At 38.6% G+C, this 21,434-nt stretch overlaps 1 protein-coding gene across 1 annotated transcript; it reads left to right on the top strand.

Annotated features, from left to right (window-relative positions):
• The first annotated feature begins 1,547 nt into the window (after positions 1 to 1,547).
• On the top strand, positions 1,548 to 20,748 carry CA2 (carbonic anhydrase 2). Its single transcript, XM_032222723.1, has 7 exons — positions 1,548 to 1,792; positions 3,976 to 4,173; positions 12,874 to 12,992; positions 14,808 to 14,900; positions 15,841 to 15,903; positions 16,929 to 17,084; positions 19,808 to 20,748. Exons 1-7 carry the CDS (start codon positions 1,765 to 1,767, stop codon positions 19,925 to 19,927), a joined length of 777 nt encoding a protein of 258 aa, XP_032078614.1. The 5' UTR covers positions 1,548 to 1,764; the 3' UTR covers positions 19,928 to 20,748.
• The last annotated feature ends 686 nt before the right edge of the window (positions 20,749 to 21,434 follow it).

A 21,434-nucleotide genomic window follows, 5' to 3' on the forward strand; every position in this document is an offset into this window, starting at 1 on the left:
GCCACATGGACTAGTGTAACACATGGTCGAACGGTGTTGTTATGACACATAAACTCCTTCCCATGGAGTCAAACAAGAATGCAGATAAGGTTTTTAATAAGCTGGAGTGAAAAAGTAGAACAGGAAATAATGTTGAGAGCTTGTATTACTAATGCTTACCTGAAACAGTTCCTAAACTACTTCGCAATACTGGCAGTCACCCAATGGCTCAACCAACAGGTCTAGTTTAATCTTTCCATTTTCATTAATGGCTTAACCACACACACATGTGTAAGGTGCCTGAGTTATTTCCTCAAGCAGTTCAAAGTATCTCCAGGACACTTGGCAACATTAAGGGGATGGGGCATCGATTTTTTTTGTTTTTTGTTTTGTTTCTCCATTGCAGGTTAGAATACTGTATAAGATTCTCACTGGGCCAGTTCAAAGGCCGCACTAAGTAAGGCATTTGTTTGTAGAATAGTACTAACCTAAAGGCAGGACATGAGCATAATAAAATCCTCTTGCAATGTTCTTCAGCAACTGGGATTCATTCCAGCCTCCAAAACAGAGGAAGAGACTACATTACTTTAAATGCACACACAAAAAAGTCCCATATTTTGAAATCATCATTACTATGATTCTGTTAAAAGCTTTTATGAGCGGGAAACCGGTTACAATTGTATTTCCTGTTTGCACGGAGAGTGAAGAATTAATTAGCTTCAGAAGGCACCGCAGTTTCCTATGCAAGTATTCGCCTGGGGATGCATGAGTGTGTTTCCATGAACCCCCACTCACTACTACTGCACGACTACAAGCCTCCTCGTGTGATTCAAAGACCGCGGGATTTTTTTTTTTATTACCAACCTCCGCTCTCTCATTGCGACCTTCCAGGCAACTCCAGGGCGCCAGTTCTGGACCACAAATGATCGTCCCTGATCCCCAGGAAGCCTCCGGCACTCTCGTAATCCCCACAGCTCCCGCGCTTCCCCGTCACGTCCCAACCCGAAGCGCAAAAGCCGCCACCGCATCACGATACTGCCCGCAAACCCGCCGGGCCGGCTCCGCTTCGCCCGCCCGCAAGTACGTCGTCGTCTCAAGGTCACTCCCGCGAGTGGTTCCCCCCCTTTCTTCTTCTTCTTTCCCGCCTCCCGGAGGAAGGGAGACTCCAGCGCGTGGGATGGGGAACTGCGCGGTGGGGCTGGCGACCAGAGCCGGCGCCGAGGCCCTGAAGAGCCGGACTTAAGAAACAGCTTCCCTGCCGCCAACCCCACCTCCCCCTTCCCCGCACTCTGCGCGCCCGCCCGCCCGCCCGCCCGGCAGAGAGAACTGAAACTGCTCTCCATCTTCTCGGCGGCCCTGAGCCAAGAAGCTCCTTTACGCGGCGCCCCTCCCGAGGCGGCAGCGCCGGGCTGGAGCGCTTGGCTGTGCCAGGCTCCGGCTTGAAGTGAGGCGATGCAGCGGCAGCGGTTCCCACTACAGTGACGCAACAGGAGCCCAGCCACGGGAAGCAAAGAAGAGGCAACCTCACACGTACCGCCGCCGCCTCGCAGCCCCGTCCGGCTCTCCCCGCCGCCCCGCCCCGGCCGGTGGCGCTCGCCTGGGAGCCGCCCCCTTCTCCTCCCCTTCGCTCCCCCTCCCGTCGGCGAGGTCTGCGAGGGTCATGGAGTTGATCGGGACCTATAAAAGCCCCTGAGAGAACCCCGGGTCTGTCACCCTCGGGCAAGCCAGAGCAGGCGGAGCGCAAGGCGACAGCGGTACCCGGCACACAGCTGACCCATCACCACCATGTCCTGGGGCTACGGCAAAGAGAACGGTGAGTCCCTCTGCGGAAGGTGAGGGTCATCATCCTCGGTCCGGCACGAGCTCAGATGGGTGGGTCACACACACCCCCGATCTCCGAGGCGCTGCGGGCTGTGGGACGAGCTGGTGTTTTTGGGACTAAGCCAAAGGAGAGCGCTAACCCTGCTGCCTCTTGCAGTACCTGAGCTGGCGTTTGTTCCGGATAGGCTGCGCGCTCCCGGTCAGAGCTCAAAGGAAGCCTGACCTTCACGAGACGAAACGGAGCTTTTGCCCCGCGCCAGTTAAACTGTCTTCTGCTCATATTAATTGCTGCAACGTAAAAAAAAGGGGGGGGGATTGTGGAGCGAGGGGTGGGAGATGGGATAGGTGGATGTGCTTGATCTTTTTAGCCTTTGAGCTGGACTGAGACTGACTATAGGAACTTAATAAGATTTCCAAGTAGAATTGTGAGTAGAAGAAAGTAATCCTACAAACCCATCAAAGGTATCAGGTGCAATAGATGAGCAGCTTGGTAGGCCACCTTCTCCAGCCATTTGACCTTCAGATGGACCCAGCTACAGCACTGGCTGTGTCTACTAGGGATGATGGGAGCTGTGGGATACCTGAAAGGCAACAGGTTGGGAAAGGCTGCTATAGATTCTTCTCACCTGAACTTCCACCTGCCTTTTACTCCTGTATCCTCCTCCCAAGCAGAGTTCAGGAACATACACTGTGTTGCACTTGCAGTGACACTTGTAAGCAAAGGAACCTCACTTCTTCCAGTTTCTATTAGGTAATTGAAATGCCCAGGAGAGGATTTTGTTGTATCTTCAGGAATTCCATTAGAATATGGACTTAACATTCCAAGATTTGCTTTGCCATTTCCAAGCAAAGTGATTGTTTGAGATGGGAATTTTGTTCCCGCTAAATTGAGAAACAAGTTTGCTTGCCTAGAATTGGGTAAACAACTGTTTTTTCCTCTATAATACACTGGGAAATGGAAAGCTGTTATTTTTATTTGTACAGCAAAATCATGGAAGGGAAAATGTAAATGTGCCATCCAGTGTTTTGCTTTGCAAAGAAGGGGTGACTTGTGAACTTTGGTTGCTATATGTTAAATTCCTAGAATCTCCTTGAACTTGATGCACCAATTTAAATAAGATAGGTGGGCTTCCAGTTTGTCACTGCTAAGCATCCTTAGCTTTTAATTCCCAACAATACCTTAGTGGAGAAATCTGAAACCCTCAGGCCCTGTGCCCCCGTTTGCTATATCTGTGCAAGAATAGATTCAAATTTAACCCCTCCCCCAATCTCTTCCCCACCCCCACTAGGTTTTTCCTCATTTTCCATCTGCTTCTCTATGTGATCTTTCTATCATTTGAGCTTCAAATTCTATCTGGCCAAAATAACTTCATTCCTTCAAAAACGTTAAAAAAACCTTTTAGGTTAGTCAATAGTAGCAAAAAATCAGGAGTCTGTAGCACCTTTTGCAGCTAACAAATTTTATGAAAAGGCACAAACTTCAGCTCACTTCCTCAGATGCATAGAAGGACTAATATCAGCCCTGCAAGGTAGACCAAATCAGGTAATTAGCTCCAGAAGAAGATTAGAACTATACTTTGCTGATATCGGCTGTAATAGTAAAAATTTACTTGTTTCCCCCCCACACCCACCCCAAATGTCTCTGTTATAGCCCAGAGAATTCAGGGGAGCCTGAATGAGTCTTTTCCAATATTTTCCCACCTCCCTGCACTTAATGCATTCTTATGCACCTGTTGTTTTCTTAACAGCTTCATGACTTCTCCAAGGTCATTTCCTTACAGCTAGATTGATGAAGTGAACTGCAGCTCATGCCTTTTAATAAAATATTAGTAACAAAAGGTGCTTTAATCTTTTATCTTTTTCTTCCTGATCTTTTATCTTTATCTTCCTGGTCTTTTATCTTTATCTTCCTGGTCTTTTATCTTTTTCTTTCTGATCTTTTATCTTTATCCAGGACCCAGATTGTTGGGGGCAATATGCTGACTCTGTAAAACGCTTAGAAAGGGCTGTAAAACACTGTGAAGTGGTATATGAGTCTAAGTGCTATTGCTATTGCTGTCATCCTAATTTTCAACTGTCTTAAGAATTAAGCCTTTCACCTTCTTTGTTTCCCTTTCGTGCTGTTATTTCGTGATGCGGGGGCTTCATTCGTGCACTTTTCTCTCTCTGTTTTAGGACCTGCTGTTTGGCATAAGAACTTCCCTGTTGCCAATGGAGAACGACAGTCACCCATTGATATCCAGCATAAATCTTCCAAGTTCGACCCTGCACTGAAGAGCTTGAGCATTACATACGATGCATCTGCAGCAAGGAAGATAGTCAACAATGGGCACTCCTTCAATGTGGTCTTTGATGACTCTGGAGACAAGTGTGGTTAGTATTTGATCACTTTTCTTACGTTTAAAGCTTTGTGGGAGAGATGGAAGCTGCAGCCAAGGGGAAGGGAAGGGCTGACTAGAGAGAACTTAATTGATGTATGGCAGAGGGATATTTTTGTTTTCTGTATTTTATTTTATGAAATATGAAAAAAAAGGATAAAAGTCATTTTTTTTATAGATGATCCCGCCCTCAATGGCAATAGGTCTTTTAAAACCAATGAATCTTGTGCTAATAGAACAGCAATGGGGGCTATTCAGTGATCACTTCAGTGATGATTCAAGTACAGGAATATTAAGAAGTTCAAAAAGTTACCACTAGAGAAGCAGTCTAGAGAGACAAGTATGCCTTTCCCATTTAACATTTTCTGGATATGTTGGACTATATAATTTCCATTAGCCACTGTGAATAGTGATGAAAGGGGCATTGGGAGTTATTAGCTCCGCCTGTAATCTATTGTCCTTGCCATCTGGCAATCAAATACCAGTGTAACATTGCAATCCTGTATTGGTTCCAAAGATAAATCCATAGTAGACTTCTTTCCCAGATACATTTGTACAGTGTTGCAAACATATCCAAAATATTGTATTTTTATAGTCCAACAAGAGATATATTTTACATACTAGGGATATGCCATGCAGTGGGTCTGAAATGAAAAAAAATTCTTTGGGATAAGTATGGTCACATTTATGTATGTATGTATGTATGTATGTATGTATGTATGTATGTATGTATGTTATGTATGTATGTATGTATTTATTTTATTTAGTTTATCATTCATGTACAAGATAACAGGAATAAGAATAAACATGGACAGTAAAATTGAGTACATATAATTGAGGACAGTAGGACAGGGATATTAGGCATACTGGTGCGCTTATGCATGCCCCTTACTGACCTCTTAGGAATGGAATGAGGTCAACAATAGACAGTCTAAGGTTAAAGTTTTGGGGGTTTGGGGAAGAAACCACAGAGTCAGGTAGTACATTCCAGGCATTGATCAGCCTGTTGTTGAAATCGTATTTTCTGCAATCAAATTTGGATCAGTTTACTTTGAGTTTGTATCTATTGTACTTCCTTTAAGATGATGTCCGTTTTCTTAGCTTCACATTGATAATGTGTGGTCCCAGCAAAATATACATTTGAGCTAAGGAGGCACTGACAATGTACAAGAAAAGGCTTTAGAGAGGGCTTGGATGTGCTATTACGGCAGGGGTGGGTTCCTGCCAGTTCTAACCTCTTCTATAGAAGAGGTTCCACAAATCTACAGTGCCATTTAGAACCAATTTCAGCTCCCTCCCCCTGCCCGTCCACACATCATCAAGATGAAGAGCGAGAGGAGGAATTCTGGGAGTTGAAGTCCACAAGTCTTAAAGCTGTCAAGTTTGAACACCCCTAGGGTTTTTTTTCTAAAGGGTTAGTGGTGCAAGGGTCTTGTAATTTGACAGCTTTAAGGCTTGCGTGCTTCAAATGAGTTTCTGAGCCAACATTTTGGTTGCTAAGCAAGAGCGTTATTGAGTTTCACCACATTTTACAAGTTGGTCACGCCCACCCAGTCACATGACTGCCAAACCACTCCCACTCAGTCACATGGCCAGCAAGCCACTCCCACAAAGCAGGCCATACCTACAGAAGAGATTCTAAAAATTTTTGAAACCCACCACTGTATTACAGCCTCTTTGACTCAAACATGCCTGGAATTTCCTGGGATTATGCAATTACTGTGCAAAGGATGCATTGCATTTAATGATGAGCCGAGGTGGCGCAGTGGTTAGAGTGCAGTACTGCAGCCACTTCAGCTGACTGTTAGCTGCAGTTCGGCGGTTCAAATCTCACCGGCTCAAGGTTAACTCAGCCTTCCATCCTTCTGAGGTGGGTAAAATGAGGACCCAGACTGTGGGGGCAATATGCTGAATCTGTAAACCGCTTAGAGAGGGCTGAATGTCCTATGAAGCGGTATATAAGTCTAACTGCTATTGCTATTAAACAGCTGTGGAGACTTACAGCATACCCCAAAGCATCTTTTCAGCTTCACATCCAAAGCATCCAGAGCCAATTTAGTGTAATGGTTAAGGTACCAAGATAGAAACAGGGCGGCCATCAATTCTTGTCCTGCTTTAGATATGAAAAACAGCTGGCTGACTTTGGGCCAGTCACTCTTAGCCCAATTCTCATAAAGTTGTTATGAGGAAAATAGGAGGATGATGGGGTATTAGATATGTTCACCAGCTTGGGTTATTTATTTTTTAAAAAGGTGAGGTGTAAAATAACTAAATAAATTACATCTGCCTATACAGATAGTCCTTGACTTACAACAATTAATTTAATGATGGTTCAGAGTTACAATGGCACTGAAAAAAGGAACTTACAAACATTTTTCACACTTAGAACCATTGCACCATTCCCATGGTCACATGATCAAAATTGGATCCTTGGCAACTGGTTCATATTTATGACGGTTGCAGTGTCCTGGGGCAGAGGTGGGTTGCTCCCGGTTTGGCCAAATCAAGTGAATTGGTAGTAGTTGCGGCGGGAGGCTCCACCCACCTGCCCAGATGCTTCTGTGCATGCGTCACGGGCGTGCCTGAACCAATAGTAAAAAAATTGGCAACCCACCACTGTCCTGGGGTCATGTGATTATCTTATGTGACATTCTGACAAGCAAAGTCAATGGGGAAGCAAGATTCAGTTAAAAACGGAGTTATTAACTTAACAACTGCAATGATTCATTTAACAACTGTTGCAAGAAAGATCGTAAAATGGGGCAAAATTCGCTTAACTTATGTCAACATAAATTTTGGCTGTAAGTTGAGGACTACCTGTATTTCATCATACATGTTGACTTTCTTATATTCAACCTGAGTTCTATGGGTATATATTGTTTTCCAAGCAATGTAGAAGTTGTGTGATAATATCTATGTGAACAATAACCATTTATGAAACTTGGATGTTTTATACTGTAACATTTCTGTATTTTTTCTGTGGAAAAAATTATATAAGATAGATAATAAGTATAGCTGAGGGCTTGGATTAAAAAAAGGGGAGGGACATAAAATGGAAAAATAAAATATTCATTTTATAGTTTCCAGATCAGTGGAACTAAAAGTAAAACTCAACAGACTTGTGTATTGTTTTGGGGGAGTTTTATGAATGTTGATATAGAAAATTTTCTGTAAGTATGTCTTTTTGAATTAAACATTAAGTGGAAGCTCATTTTATAACTAGGATCATCCATTATTCAGGGACATATATGTCATGATTATCCCAAGATAAGTGATTCTAATTGCCATTAGGTTCCAATTCTCTCCATTTAATATTCCTCGATTTAAAAAAAGAAGAAGAAACAACATGACATTTCCCCCACATTTCCATATGTTTCAGTTAGTCATTCTTTGCTGGAGGATGTTCTATTCACAATAATTCTAAATTAACTCCCACTTTTTAGCATTTTTTAACTTCTCTGTTCTTTATGACGATTTTGCAATTGCTGGCAGTGCACAGCTGATCTTAGGAACAGGAGTTGGAATGTTTGCTTTTTAATCCCTCTGATTTGCCAATGCAATCTTCTTCCCCTTTCAGTATCCATGAATGAGCCTTCTAGTCTGAGACAGGATGATGCTAGAAACAAATGGGCTGTTTTGTGCTTCAGCACTCCCTGGTTTGATTTGCTTAAGCAAATGTTCTGTATTTTCTGCCCATGTTGGCAGCCTCGTTGAGGGGACTTCTTGAAAGAACCTGGAACAGCTTGGATATGTAAGCTTTCCAAACAGCATTGAAAATAGCCGTGTAGCGGCTAGAGTCCAAAGCTTGCTTCTTTTAATATTTAAATGGACTACTCTGGAAGAAAATAGGTTGTGCAATGGAGCCAAAGTGTGTACAATCCATTTTACTCTTAGCATTCCCTGTAATAGAAAGAAAAATGCCCCTAAATACATACCTCAGTGCAGGATCTCTTTTATGACTGGAATAGGTTTTAGGTTCTCACCCACAATTACCTTCTCGGTCTGTGGTTACTGCAGACAGAAGAAGTCAACTATCTTGCATCCAGACCCTTTAATGAAATTCAGTGTCTGAAATATGACAAGAAAACTACATGCGAAACATAAATAGCAAGGAGGCCCATTTTATGTTTCTTCATGTAATGGATTTTTTTTGGCATCCTTTTTATTATCTCAGCCTCTAGTGGGTTTGCATGCATGAGTAGTCACAGTATAAAATATACAATATATCTACATATATTGTTCTGGTTGTAAAACTGGTGATTATTGAGAAAGATACACCTTTTTACTTTGGTTGTTTTGGAGAGAGAAACAGAGAGTGGAAAGAAAAGGTTGCAGTGGAAATGTAGGTATAAGCTATGATTCTTGAGGAATGGGCAGGAATTTGAGATTTTTGTTCACAATTCTGAGGGAAAGAAAGTCTCTACTATCCATATGGACTTGTGGCTAATTCTTAAAAAAACAGAGTTGAGGCTCATATTTCTGCAAGAATCATTATATTTTGCATTAGGAGATATGCCAGATAATCTCCAGTGTGCATGTGGCATAATTTTATAACTGTTTCTTCCCTCCTAGTTATTTTTCATGTCCTTAGGTCCTCCTCCCTTTGGCTGCAGAAAGGCAATAGGGCCAGTGATAGGGAGAAAACTGCTGAAAATTCAGAAATTCAGTATTCTAAGGAGGACAGAGATACCTCTGTTGTTATCCTTCAAACTGAGACTAAGGTCAGTTAGCTGGAGAAAGTAACAATGTGACAAAAATAGTTTTAAACATCTTTTCAAGCTTTCACTTATGTCACTGTCTCATGGCCCACTTTCTCTTTTCTGCAGAATTTTTTCTAAAAGTACAAATATGGGAAGGAGAAGGAAATAAGTACCATATATCAATATTTCTCCAGTCTCCCATATCTTGTATGTAGACCACACATATATTGGAATTAGCCTGTTCCGTTCTCAAAATGACTAGTTTAAAATCCATTTTCTTCTTGAAACACCAAGATGAAACAGCATTACAAATTTAAGACTGTAATGCATTACTTTGAAAGTCGAGAGAACATTCTGTGACTATTCTATTATTTATACTACAACATATGTTGATAATGTTTACATTTTTTATCCTGAGTACCAAAGTTTATAACTGTTGTGGGAATCAAGAAACTACTGAAGGATACTATTTAAACAGTTGCCTTACAGAATGCTGATAAGATTCACTGTTTTCCTGGGGTTAATTTTGCCAATATTTTGATTGGTCTGCTGTTTTTGCAAAATGTGTATGCGAGGTAACATTTGTAATAATGTTTAAGGCTTCTTCAAATTCTCTCCCCCCTCCCTAACTTTGCTGTAGTCTCTTTAACTGTGGTAAATTGCTAGTCGTTGCTCTTTTCCCAGCCTAGATAATAAACAGCATCAGAAATTAAGGAGTCCTTTGCAATATGTTATATTACAATGCTTAAGGATGTTATCTACATAATATTAATATGTATTTTTTATTATTTCTGTCCTGACTTTATTTTTAAAAATAACATATAAATATCTTATTAAAAGTATATAAACCTCTTTCCTTTAGTTGCTTCTCTGACCCTTTAATGAATATACCACTTTATGCAAGTGCAGAAGCCAGAGCTGGACTGGCTCTGCCTTGAAGCTGCAAGGTGACATCTGGTTTTTTTTTTCTGATTCTTGGTTTTGACCAAAGTGCCAAGACAAATAACCCTTGCATTGTACAAGCAACTTACAGTAACCAACCTGGTGCCATTCAGCTTATGTTGGATTTAAATTTCCAGAATTCTCAGCCAACATAGTTAGCCCCTACTTCTACTTTTATTTTCAAGGAAATAAAATTGAAATCAGTCTAATTAGTACTTAATTATCTAATAGATTTTAACTTGAATTTTCTAGGTAAATTACTCTCTACATAATTAATACTTTTTGAAGCTTGTTTTAAAATATATTTTTATTAATAATAGAGTGCATAGCTGAAACATACAAGGATGCAAAAAAAAAAAAGATAATTACTAAAGATACCTCTTTTACTTTGGCAGTTGTAAGCTTCGATAAAACAGATGTTTTGGAGGGATTACTCATGCAACTCCCTTATAAAACTACTCCCAAAATATCCTATAGAACCACACATAACAGTTAAACCTCACCCAGGCAGAACTTTCTGATATAAGCAGTGAGTATCAACCAAGGACAGCCTACTCCTTTATAAGATTCTTCTCCAGCATGATTTGGGAAGTTCTCCTCATGCCATAAGTAACATAGGTAGTTTTATGGCTATTAAAACATAATTGTCCAGAAGGAGAAGAGTCATCCTTGTTCACCCAAGGACAAGGCAATCCTTGCCTCAGACATTTTTCTTCAATTTCTTCATCACAGTTTTTATTGGGTGAAATAACACTAATTCATTGTTTGAATTTTCTGATTTTTATCCTGAATGTAATAGTAGTTGCAATAATTTCCTTTTCACATGGAATTGTTTTCAAACATCAAATAATGCAATATTTTAGTTTGCCAAATATTGCCATATTTTATAAACTACATCCACTGAAATAAATAGAACTTACTCATGAGAAAGAATATTTAGGCTTGGGAGAATGATTAAATATATCAAATAGGAGAAGTCTAGCTTCCCACACTATACAGCATAAGTCTGTTTGATAATCTTCTCTCCAAATTCTTAGTAAGCCATTGAGCTCCATGATTTTCATCTAATTTCTAAGAATTTATATAAAAGTCATGAAACTCTGTGGCTACTGGCCCTAATGGCAATGTGGCTGCCTCTGAAGGACCTCTGCTGATTGACTAAAGTTAGTTGGTTCCTGTGAGAACCGACTGCTGGACTAGATGGACCAGGCATGTGATCCAGCAGGGATCTGTTTTATCTACTTATATAGGAATTATATCACTTTATTACATTCATCAGGCAGCATTGATGGAGATATCCCAGCGGTGGGAATCAAATAATTTAACAACCGGTTCTCTGCCCTAATGATTTCTTCCAACAACCAGTTCACCTAACTGCTCAGAAAGTTAACAACCGGTTCTCCCGAAGTGGTGCGAACTGGCTGAATCCCACCACTGAAGTATCCCCTCATTTTATCTTCCAAACGGTAGTAACCAATATGCGAGACAGGCTGCATTGAAAGAGGCGATAACTAATAATAACTAAAGACACCCAATGAGTGGCTAACTATTCAGAAAACAGTTTAAGTATGTTGCGTGAATACCATAATAGTTTATTTATATGACATATCCTTTTTTATGCAGGGAATAAAAAAAAATTGGTTCAGTTTCACTTTTTAACTCATACTCAAGCAGCCAAATAATTATTTACAGATTTGTGTAAATTGTTTCTACCTGCAAGTGATGCCATTCTAGGAGGTAGTTCTATATGAAATTAGCCTAGGTCCCCTATGTCATATGAGGACTTGAGATATGGGTATTTTTGTGTCTTTAAATAGAACTTCTCAAAGGTACATTTAGGGTAATTGTTGACAAACAGCCAGTAAGAAATATCTATAAATACCATTTAGGGAAGGGTTCCCCCCCCAAATTATCTCTTAAAGTTAAACCTTGTGCTGCTATCAGTCTCCTGCTGACTTCTCTCAGATAACCAGTTGCTGTTTATCAGAAGAAATGACTAAAAGTACATTTTTAAACATGGGAACAGTTTTGCCTGACTGGTTCTAGAGGTTCTAAACTAGAAAATTAAGATAACCATCCAGCCTGTAAGTTTCTGTTTGTGCTAATTCAGAACCAAATATTACCAAATGTAGAAAGTGTGCTTGTGAGAGATAGCATTTAAAAAAAAAATCATCTCCCAAAACGACAATTTGCCCTGTTGGTAGACTGTTAAATAATGATTAGAATTCACCCTGATTGAACTCAATAATGGCCTGTGGGTAAGTGAATGACAAAACTGCCTAATCCTTTATAATCCTTACTAGTTCAACTCAGGTCAGCCATAATACTGAATTTTTAAACATGAAATATTTTGGGAAAATGTCTACTCCTGTATAATATTTTTTTTGTCATAACCCACATATATATTCAGGCCATCTGCCCTAGTTTTTGAGAAACTTATAGGTGAACTGTATTCTACAGAAATACTTTGGATTGTATTTTTGTAGATTCCTGTTTCATTTCTTACTCCATGATTGAAGAACACCAGGTAGCAAATCAAATTCTATTAGTAGTAGCCATTTGAGGGGAAATTGTTTTTCAAAGCACTGAAATGCTCTAAATCTTGTAGTTATGCAGGGCCAGCTGAGAATTAGTCTTGTCAAATGGTCAAAAATGTAATTGCTTTCTTAGCATGCAGATGTTCCTATGAAATTAGCTCAAATTAAAGTTCAGGTTCACAGAACGTGTTTTGCCTGTGCAGATTATGATCTTTTAAAATATTTTTTATTAGCTTTTGAAATGTTTCCTCAACTGATATGCAGGAGAAATTCAATTTATCACAGCAAGATCATATTTGATCAATGATCTATCTTAACATCATTGGGGCAAATGATTGTATCTTCATAATTCTCAACTCTTTGTTCTTATCACATTGCTTAACCTGCCAAAGACATTAGTGAAACTATATCCAAAAAATTGATTCAAGGTAAGAAAGTAATTCAGACTTTTTGTTACAAGGCACCAGCTCCCTTTTAGTCAGGAACCAGTTTACAACAGCTATTTTTTTATTTCAGTGCTGAAAGGTGGACCAGTTGAAGGAATTTACAAATTGAAGCAGTTCCATATTCATTGGGGATCCTGTGAAGGGCAGGGTTCTGAACACACAGTTGATGGGGTGAAATATGATGCAGAGGTAAGACTTCATTAATTTCCAAGTGTTTATTTGTGTGTGTGTTCACTATTGAAAAATATACTGAAATATATAAGAAATGGATGTTGGGATGCGCCAAATTAATATATGATGGCAGCTGGAATTCTTTTCTACTCAATATTTATTTAGCAACCCAACCAGTAACATGGACCACATGAATTTTTTTTACATATTCTATATCTACTAATATTATTTGCCTGAAGTCTATGTTAACCTAGGTTTTTTAAAAGTATACTTGAATACTGACCTACCAGGATAGGATAAAAACCACCCATCCTTTTCTTTTTATAGCAACAACACGAGAGGCATTGAAATGAAAATAATTGAATCTCATTACAACTAAGGGTTCTTAAAAAGGGGCTCTAATTTATGCTGATTCAAGTTCTGTATCATTATCAAAACTATATCTCATTCGGGCCATATTACTTTTTATCCTAAGACAAAATTAGTAATGGAATAAATAATTCTGTCAATAAAATAAAATAAAATAAAATGCAATGAGTATTGAAAGCTAAAAATATTATCAGTTTTTGGAGTCTTAGAATTGTACAATTGAAAGGAACATTTAGATTATCAAGTCCAACTTTGTTTGAAGGAATCCAAAATAAAATAACCCATAAATTGTGAATTTTTAGGAGGATAAAGTGAAATTAAAAAAGGCTTTTCAGAAAGTAACTCGAAATTCTAAGCTGTTTGTGGCCTTCATGAATATGTGCCCAAATTTTTGCTGGTAAAATTTGGTGGCAAAATGAGCAATCATTAGTAATGCAACATTATTTTTAATGTGTTTATTAAGAATACATTTATTTTTCAAGTTAACAAAAAGTTGCACTGTCAAAATTTAGTCATTTTCCTGCCAAATTTTGGTAGTACACTTATGCACCATTTGGGAAGTTTTGAACCATTTTCAAAATCAACTCTCCAAATAATTTGTGCCTTTTCTTATGATATCATCACTATTTCACCAATGTCACTGGTAACTCTCTCTAGACATGTTGCATCATCTCTAGATGATGCAACAAGTTGTTATTTCTGATCCTCATAAAGTTGCCCACATTTGATCTAGCTAACATAGTTGTTCTATATTCATACTTACAGACTAGGGTGTACTTATTTTACAGGCCTACTCAGTCACTACTCAAAAAATGAAACAGGGCTATCACTTTGATGATAAATGCAATGGATACATTACCAGTTCTAAGAGGAAGTAACCTGGCTTAGACTCTTTAGGTCAGCCTTCTCCTCTCTGGTATTCTGATACTCCTAGTTAGGTTGAGATCTCAATGCAGAGCAACAGCTAGAAGGCCAACAAGTGGGAAAAGTTAATGTATGACACTGAATGCAGTAACTATCAGTTTGAGTTGAGTCCAGAAGTAAATTAGCAGCCAATGGACATGGTAGAAAACCAGTAAAAGCTTTCAGAAATCATTTTTGCTACTGCATTTTGCACTGTTTTACATAGCTGTTGCAATTTTTTTTCAATCTACCTGATTCTTCTCAAATTTATATATAATATAGCTCTTGCTTTCACAGAAATGTCTGAATAAAAGGATTGGCAGTCTGCTCACATATTAGTAATGATCTGAATGGCATGAGAAGACAGTGTGAGAAATATAGTTGTATTTGAATATTTTATTGCATTGGGAAAAGGAACTAACAAGCCAGTTCTTTCTTTTAATGTCTCTGAAATCAAGAGACTCTTTCAGGGTAAAGATTAATATATAATTTATTGAGTCCTGGTTAAAGGAAAGACTGTTAATGGATGTTTTCTGTCTTCCATATTTTTCTTGATTCCAGCTCCACTTAGTGCATTGGAATACAAAATATGGAACTTTTGAAGAAGCTGTGAAGCATCCGGATGGCCTGGCAGTTGTGGGAGTTTTTTTGAAGGTTAGTATCTCTCTATTTCCTTCTGTAATTTTTGGATTTTCAGAATATTTATTGAGCAAGGTGACTTTGTGCTTTACTCAGCAGTGAATTAACTGCCTACAGTCATTCCAGATGTTTCAATGATAACATTATTCTCTTTATATTAATTTCTACTGAAAACTGAAGAGGTCAGTTATTTTTTTAAAAAAATGAATCTTAAGAGTTTAAAAGTCAGGTGGGCACATTTTCTGGTCCACTACAGAATGATCAGAAATTGACTTAATTTATATGCAACAAGATTCCAATTAAGCTACATGGTTTGCAGAGAAAATAACCCTTTATGATACACGTGAGGGAACACATTGCAGAAAAACAGATACTTACCAGTAAAGCTTCTTACTTAAAAATCATGAAGACCCAGTTTTAACCGTATTTAACATATTCTTGCAACATATTGTGTTCAAATATGAGGTACAAGTACAAAATTCATATGCACATGTACCTAATATAACAGTCGTATAAATTTGATGCATATAATAGATTTTTTAATTTTTCCTTTTAAATATATCAGAAGAGTTGAGTTTAAATGGCTCTTCTGTATAAAATAATAAGCAACAAAAATTATGTATATTTGATTTGTAGTAATGCATATTTTTGTTATACTTCATTGTATATATATTCATGTCTACATTTTCATCTTACTGTATGTAGAGTTACATTCCATTGCAATTGGCAAATTTGCTTTTCCAAATGTATTTCAGAAAAATGGTAATAGATGGTAAACAGAGTCAATATTGTTTTAGGAGCTGAGTATTGATTTTATATTGGAATTAATATTAACATCTTGGAAGGAGGACAGAGGGCTGAATTTACAAGGCTTCTTCATTTGGTAAATTACATAAACATATGCACATGGGCACAAGGCATAGCTCAAGTTTCTCTTTATCCTTTTATTTCGCAGGTTGGAAGTCCCTGTCTTGGACTACAGAAGGTTGTGGATACACTAGATTCCATTAAACACAAAGTAAGTGCTTATTTTTCTTGGTAGCCAGTAATATCGGACCTGTTAATTTTATTATTCTTTGAAAAAATGTTACTGTAAGGGGGGGAGGTGTTGAAATAAAATTGCTTTTAATTTGTATTTTAAATTGCAATGGTTGCTAAACTATATCTTGTTTTTAAATGCTATATTTAATCATAGCAGACATGTTTACTTTTCATTTCTACCTACACATATTTAAAGCTTTTGTTCACTTGGTAAACAAGCCTGTGTCGCTGCCGGTTCCAGTGACCCAGGCCATCAAACCACTACTGGTTCGGCTGAACTGGTCCGAACCGGTAGGAACTTGTTAGGGATGTAATCTTAATCTTGGGTTGGCAATATATATTGAATTGATTGATTCAATTGATATTGATTGATATATTGATTGAAATAATGTATCTGTCACTTTAAATGCTCAAGTGAGATGTGATTGGATGCTGTTGCTTTAATCAGCTATAAGAGGAAGTAGGAACTACTATTGTTTGTTCCTGGTTGTTCCTGTATGTTCTCCGTGCTTGTTATTGGAGTTGAATACTGTATAGTGGATGGTGACTACTCTGTATGTTAGTTACCTGTCTATATGGTGAATCGTGAGTTGAGCATCTGTAAACCAACGTGTTGTATCATAGACTGTGTATATAATTCAAGACTACTTATCGCTTGTTTTGGAGAATGTTTATCCTACTTTATTTTTGTTAACGCAAGTAAAGTTATTCTTGTTTTAAACTTCGGCGGCTGTGATTGACTATTCAGAAGCACATTCCTTGCTACCTTCTGCTACTCAACTCTAGCCTCCAAAAGGAGATATACTTAACAGAACCCATCACTGCTATAGTTGCATTAAACATATTTACAAAACAATATCTTAGCATACATTTTAACATGGTCTTCAATTCCCAGAATTTCTGACTGGGAAATTCTGGGAATTAAATTGAAATCTATACATCTGTGTTGCCAAGGTTGAGAAACACTATACTGGATTGTTTTATCAAACTTCTCTCTTCTAGGAGAAAGAAGCTAACTTTACCAGCTTTGATCCCACCGTTCTCCTACCTGCCTCTCTTGACTATTGGACTTACCCAGGATCACTGACCACACCACCTTTGCTTGAATGTGTCACCTGGATTGTTCTGAAGGAGCCTGTATCTGTGAGCAAAGAACAGGTAAATTCGTTTGCTTTAAACATTATACTGCCTACCTTTTGCCACTAGGAGTTACTAATATCCCCTCTAATATCTAAGTAGAGGGCATGGGCAAATGGTTTTTCTGATCGAATTTCACAGTGCTAGACTTAGCAACATGAAGCTGCTTTTGCTCCTACCCCACATGGAAATGGACACATGGACACATGGACACACACACACACACACAAACAAACACACACAAACAAACACACAGTGTATGGGTATGTAGGCTTTCAATCTTGTGTACTTTTGTTAAAAGTGCTTACAGGTGTATGGCTCAGTGTGATTTTGCATGATGGCATGGATATTAATCATTTTTATTTGCTGAAATGTTTATTTATTTATTTTTATTTATTTGTTTGTCAAACATGTACAAGATAACAAGTATAGGTATGAACATAAACATAAACAAAGGAAGTAAATACAGATAAATGGGGACAGTAAGACAGGGGCGGTAGGCACGCTGGTATACTTAGGCACATCCCCTTTTACGGACCTCTTAGGAATGATGTGAGAGCCACCGTAGTCAGTTTGAGATTGAAGCTGTGAGGCTTTTAGGCTGTAACAACGGAGTTGGGTAGAGCATTCCAGGCGTTGACCACTTGAAGATTTAGAATTCAATCCTAGGTAATGGTAGATATTTCTCTCAGGGCACGAAGAAAAAAATAACAGCTGTGAACTCCATGTAGGAGTCAGGAACGGCATCCACCCAGTAATCACTCAGCTCCACCGAGTCGCCCAAAGACAACCCCAACTAGTCCCAAATTAAGAGTCTTTATTTTAACTGCTTTGTATTATTTTGTAACCTTTTATTATATTGGAAGCTACTCAGTAACTGTATCAGTGGGATGGGAGATTTAAAAAATTAATACATGCTTACAGGTAGTCATCAACATATGATCACAAAACAGAAAAAAATCTGTTGTTAAGTGAGACATTTGTTAAGTGAATTTTGCCCCATTCTATGACCTTTCTTGCTACAGTTGTTAAGACAACCACTGTAGCTGATAAGGTAGTAACCCAGTTGTTAAGTGAATCTGACTTCCCCATCGACTTTGCTTGTCAAAAGGTTGCAAAAGGTGCTCACATGACTATGGAACACAGAAATTTAGTCATAAGTATGAACCAGTTGCCACCTGATCATAAGGATACTACAAAGGTTGTAACTGTGAAAAAAGCCTTAAGTCACTTTTTTCAGTGCTGTTGTAACTTTAAACAATCACTAAATGAACTATTATAAGCCAAGAACTACCTGTACTTAATTCTCCTAAAGGGCAGGTGGGAATGTTGTTTGAGCAACAGCTGAAGATTGTGATCAGAGCCTTTGCTCAGCTTTGCTTACTACTCAGTTGTGGACCTTATTCGGCACAGAAATTCAATTTTTGAAATTCAATTTTTTTTACTACTGGTTCTGTGGGCATGGTTTGGTGGGCGTGGCAGGGGAAGGATACTGCAAAATCCCCACTCCAGGGGAAGGATACTGCATATTCATCATTCCCTCCCGACCCCTGGGACCAGCCAGAGGTGGTATTTGCCTGTTCTCTGAATTACTCAAAATTTCTGCTACCGGTTCTCCAGAACCTGCTGAACTTACTCCTGCAGAACGCCCTTATGACAGTAACACATGCCCCTCATCATGAAGAGAAGACTACTGCAAAACAGTTTACATGATTCTTCCTTGTAGACTCAGAAACTGCAACAGGTCTTGCTTACTGTTTCTACAAGTCCTTTGGATATTTTTGGAAAAGAGACATGCTCTTTTCTGGTGGAGGGGAAACCTGAGGGGCTTTTCTGACTAGAAATTTTATTAAAAGGCATGCTTTCATATAATGAAGCATTCTGTTTGCAAGTAGAAGCTGTTTTCATTCAGTTGGAGCAGTTCAAAGACACAACACCTCTACTCCAGGGGAGTCAAACTCACGTCATCATGTTGTTGTCATGTTGCGTATCATGACTTCCCCCCCTTCACTAAAACAAGGTTAGGCATAACCAACGCATGACGCATCCAGTCTGTGGGCCACAAGTTTGACATCCCCCCTCTAATAAGTTAAATGGCATGAAAGTTGTGTTGACCAGCATAATTCACTTCATTGTGTGTGCATCAACCATGGCTCATGTGTGCGTGCTTTGATATGGATGAATGTACAAAATAACATCTACATACACATCTGTGCTCTGCCAAATGAAAAATAAAGCATTAATTCTCCTCTTTATCATTTATTGGTCTGTATAATTCAGGCTCAGGCAGAAATATTAAAATACACAAAGATCCAACATGACTATGGAAGACCTGTTCTTTACCTATGTAAATAACATAGGAATCTAGGATATTCTTAAGTACATTTTCCTATAATTTAAACCCACATATCTGTCTTATATCAGATTGAACCACTGAGGCCCAACCCATTATTTTATGCTCCAGACTTCCACAATCTAGAAGTGATTGGCACGCCTTTACAAAAAGGTTAGGCATCACTGATCTAGAACATTCATGACATGTTGCATTTCAGCTGGTACACTCGCCCAGAACAATTGAAGCCACTACCAGACTAGGAAGGGTAGGATGGAAGACTATTTGTTACTTTTTTATTTGTGACAATATATACAAATTAGGAAAAATTGTTTTCCTAATAAATCTTACGTCACAACCCTAAGAATTCTGCTTGAAGTAGACGAATACTAATATCTTTTCTTTCCTCCAGATCAACAAAGTCCGCTGCCTTTGCTTCAATAAGGAAAATGAACCTCAATGCAGCATGGTTGACAACTGGCGCCCTTGTCAGCCTCTGAAGAGCAGACAAGTTAGAGCCTCATTCCAATAGGTTATTGCTATTAGTTCTTCCTGCTGAGCACAAATCAAAATGCGATACATGCACTTGCCTCATTCCTCCCCCTCTCTTTTCCTACTGTTCTTTTTTCTTCCCATCTTTGTTTGTAGTGAAAAGGAAAAGGCCATCAGCAAAAAGGAAAAGCATAGTTATAGCAGCGTGGGTGTGTATCTGCAGGATATGATACTTGATAAGAATTACTGTGGTGTTCATGTTGACACTGCAACATGACATCATCTTTTGCAGCTTGCTAAGGGGCTAGATAATAAGCCACAAAAATGAAGCCATTTCTTACAGAACAACTGTATAGAATAAAATCTTACATGCACTAAAAAACTTGAATCTTTAATGGAAGCACATGAATGCATCCGAAGTAGATATTCTTCATCTGATTTAGGATATTTTGACTCAAGCTAGTCATTCAAATGCAGCCATTGGTACTGAAGAATAAATGTCTTAACTTTTAAATAGTTTGATGTGTAAATATTGTTTTGCATTTTAATCATGAATCTGAACCATAACTTAATGTTAGTATGCTTTTATTTTTCTAATCACAGATGTTAATGAATCTAAATGAAATGCTATTGTGTGTAAAGAAAAGAATGAAGGCAACATTTAAAAATAATGTCATAATTTAAATAAAAACATTGTATTTTAGATATATTCTCAAACTAATAAAGTTGTTTTTGGTCTCTAAACTGCAATGCAGATAAAAATTACAATTGGACATATGATAACTCATAGATACTTTACTGCAGTATAAAAATATTTGTCAGCATCCAGCTTGAATATGCAAATAAAAGTCCGGGATCATTTCTGTTCTGAAAAGCTTACTGTTTATTGAATACAGAGCATGGTAATGATGAAGTAAAACTAACTCTGAATTTCTCAGGCAGCAGTTCACAGTATTAAACAATGATGTTTCCCAGCCCAAACCCCAGGCTTCCATGTAGACCATGTAAATAAGTTCTCTGTGTTATGGGAACCATTTGACTACTTCTTCACACCTATTTATCCCCTTGAAAAGTTTCCAGACTCTCACAAATTTCAGTAGAACTGGAGAGGTTTTGTTTCTTCAACTAACCCAGGGGTGGGTTCCGGCAGGCACTACTGCTGGTTTCCTCATGTGTGTGCTGTGTGTGCGCACACACTTCACATGCTTGATGTGCACTGCATGCGCATGTGCAGTGCAATTAAAATTGTTCTGTGCATGCACAGAACTCAAAAACAAGAAGGCACTGCCTATGGCAACGTCCAGAAAACCGGTTCGGGGACATAGCATGGTAATGATGAAGTAAAACTAACTCTGAATTTCTCAGGCAGCAGTTCACAGTATTAAACAATGAAGTTTCTGAGCCCAACTCTCAGGCTTCTATATAGACCATGTAAACAAGTTCTCTGTGTTATGGGAACCATCTGCCTCCTTCTTCACACCTATTTATGTCCCTGAAGAGTTTCCAGACTCTCACAAATTTCAATGGAACTGGAGAAGTTTTGTTTT

This window comes from Thamnophis elegans, chromosome 8, assembly GCF_009769535.1.
Source record: "Thamnophis elegans isolate rThaEle1 chromosome 8, rThaEle1.pri, whole genome shotgun sequence".
Classification (NCBI taxonomy): Eukaryota; Metazoa; Chordata; class Lepidosauria; order Squamata; family Colubridae; genus Thamnophis; species Thamnophis elegans.

Bases quoted from the DNA above. Each gene is read 5' to 3' on its own strand.
- CA2 (XM_032222723.1), top strand. From the start codon at position 1,765: ATGTCCTGGGGCTACGGCAAAGAGAACG. The intron at 4,174-12,873 runs GTTAGTATTTGA...TTTTTATTTCAG, and splicing joins TGACTCTGGAGACAAGTGTG to TGCTGAAAGGTGGACCAGTT. The intron at 15,904-16,928 runs GTAAGTGCTTAT...TCTCTCTTCTAG, and splicing joins TAGATTCCATTAAACACAAA to GAGAAAGAAGCTAACTTTAC.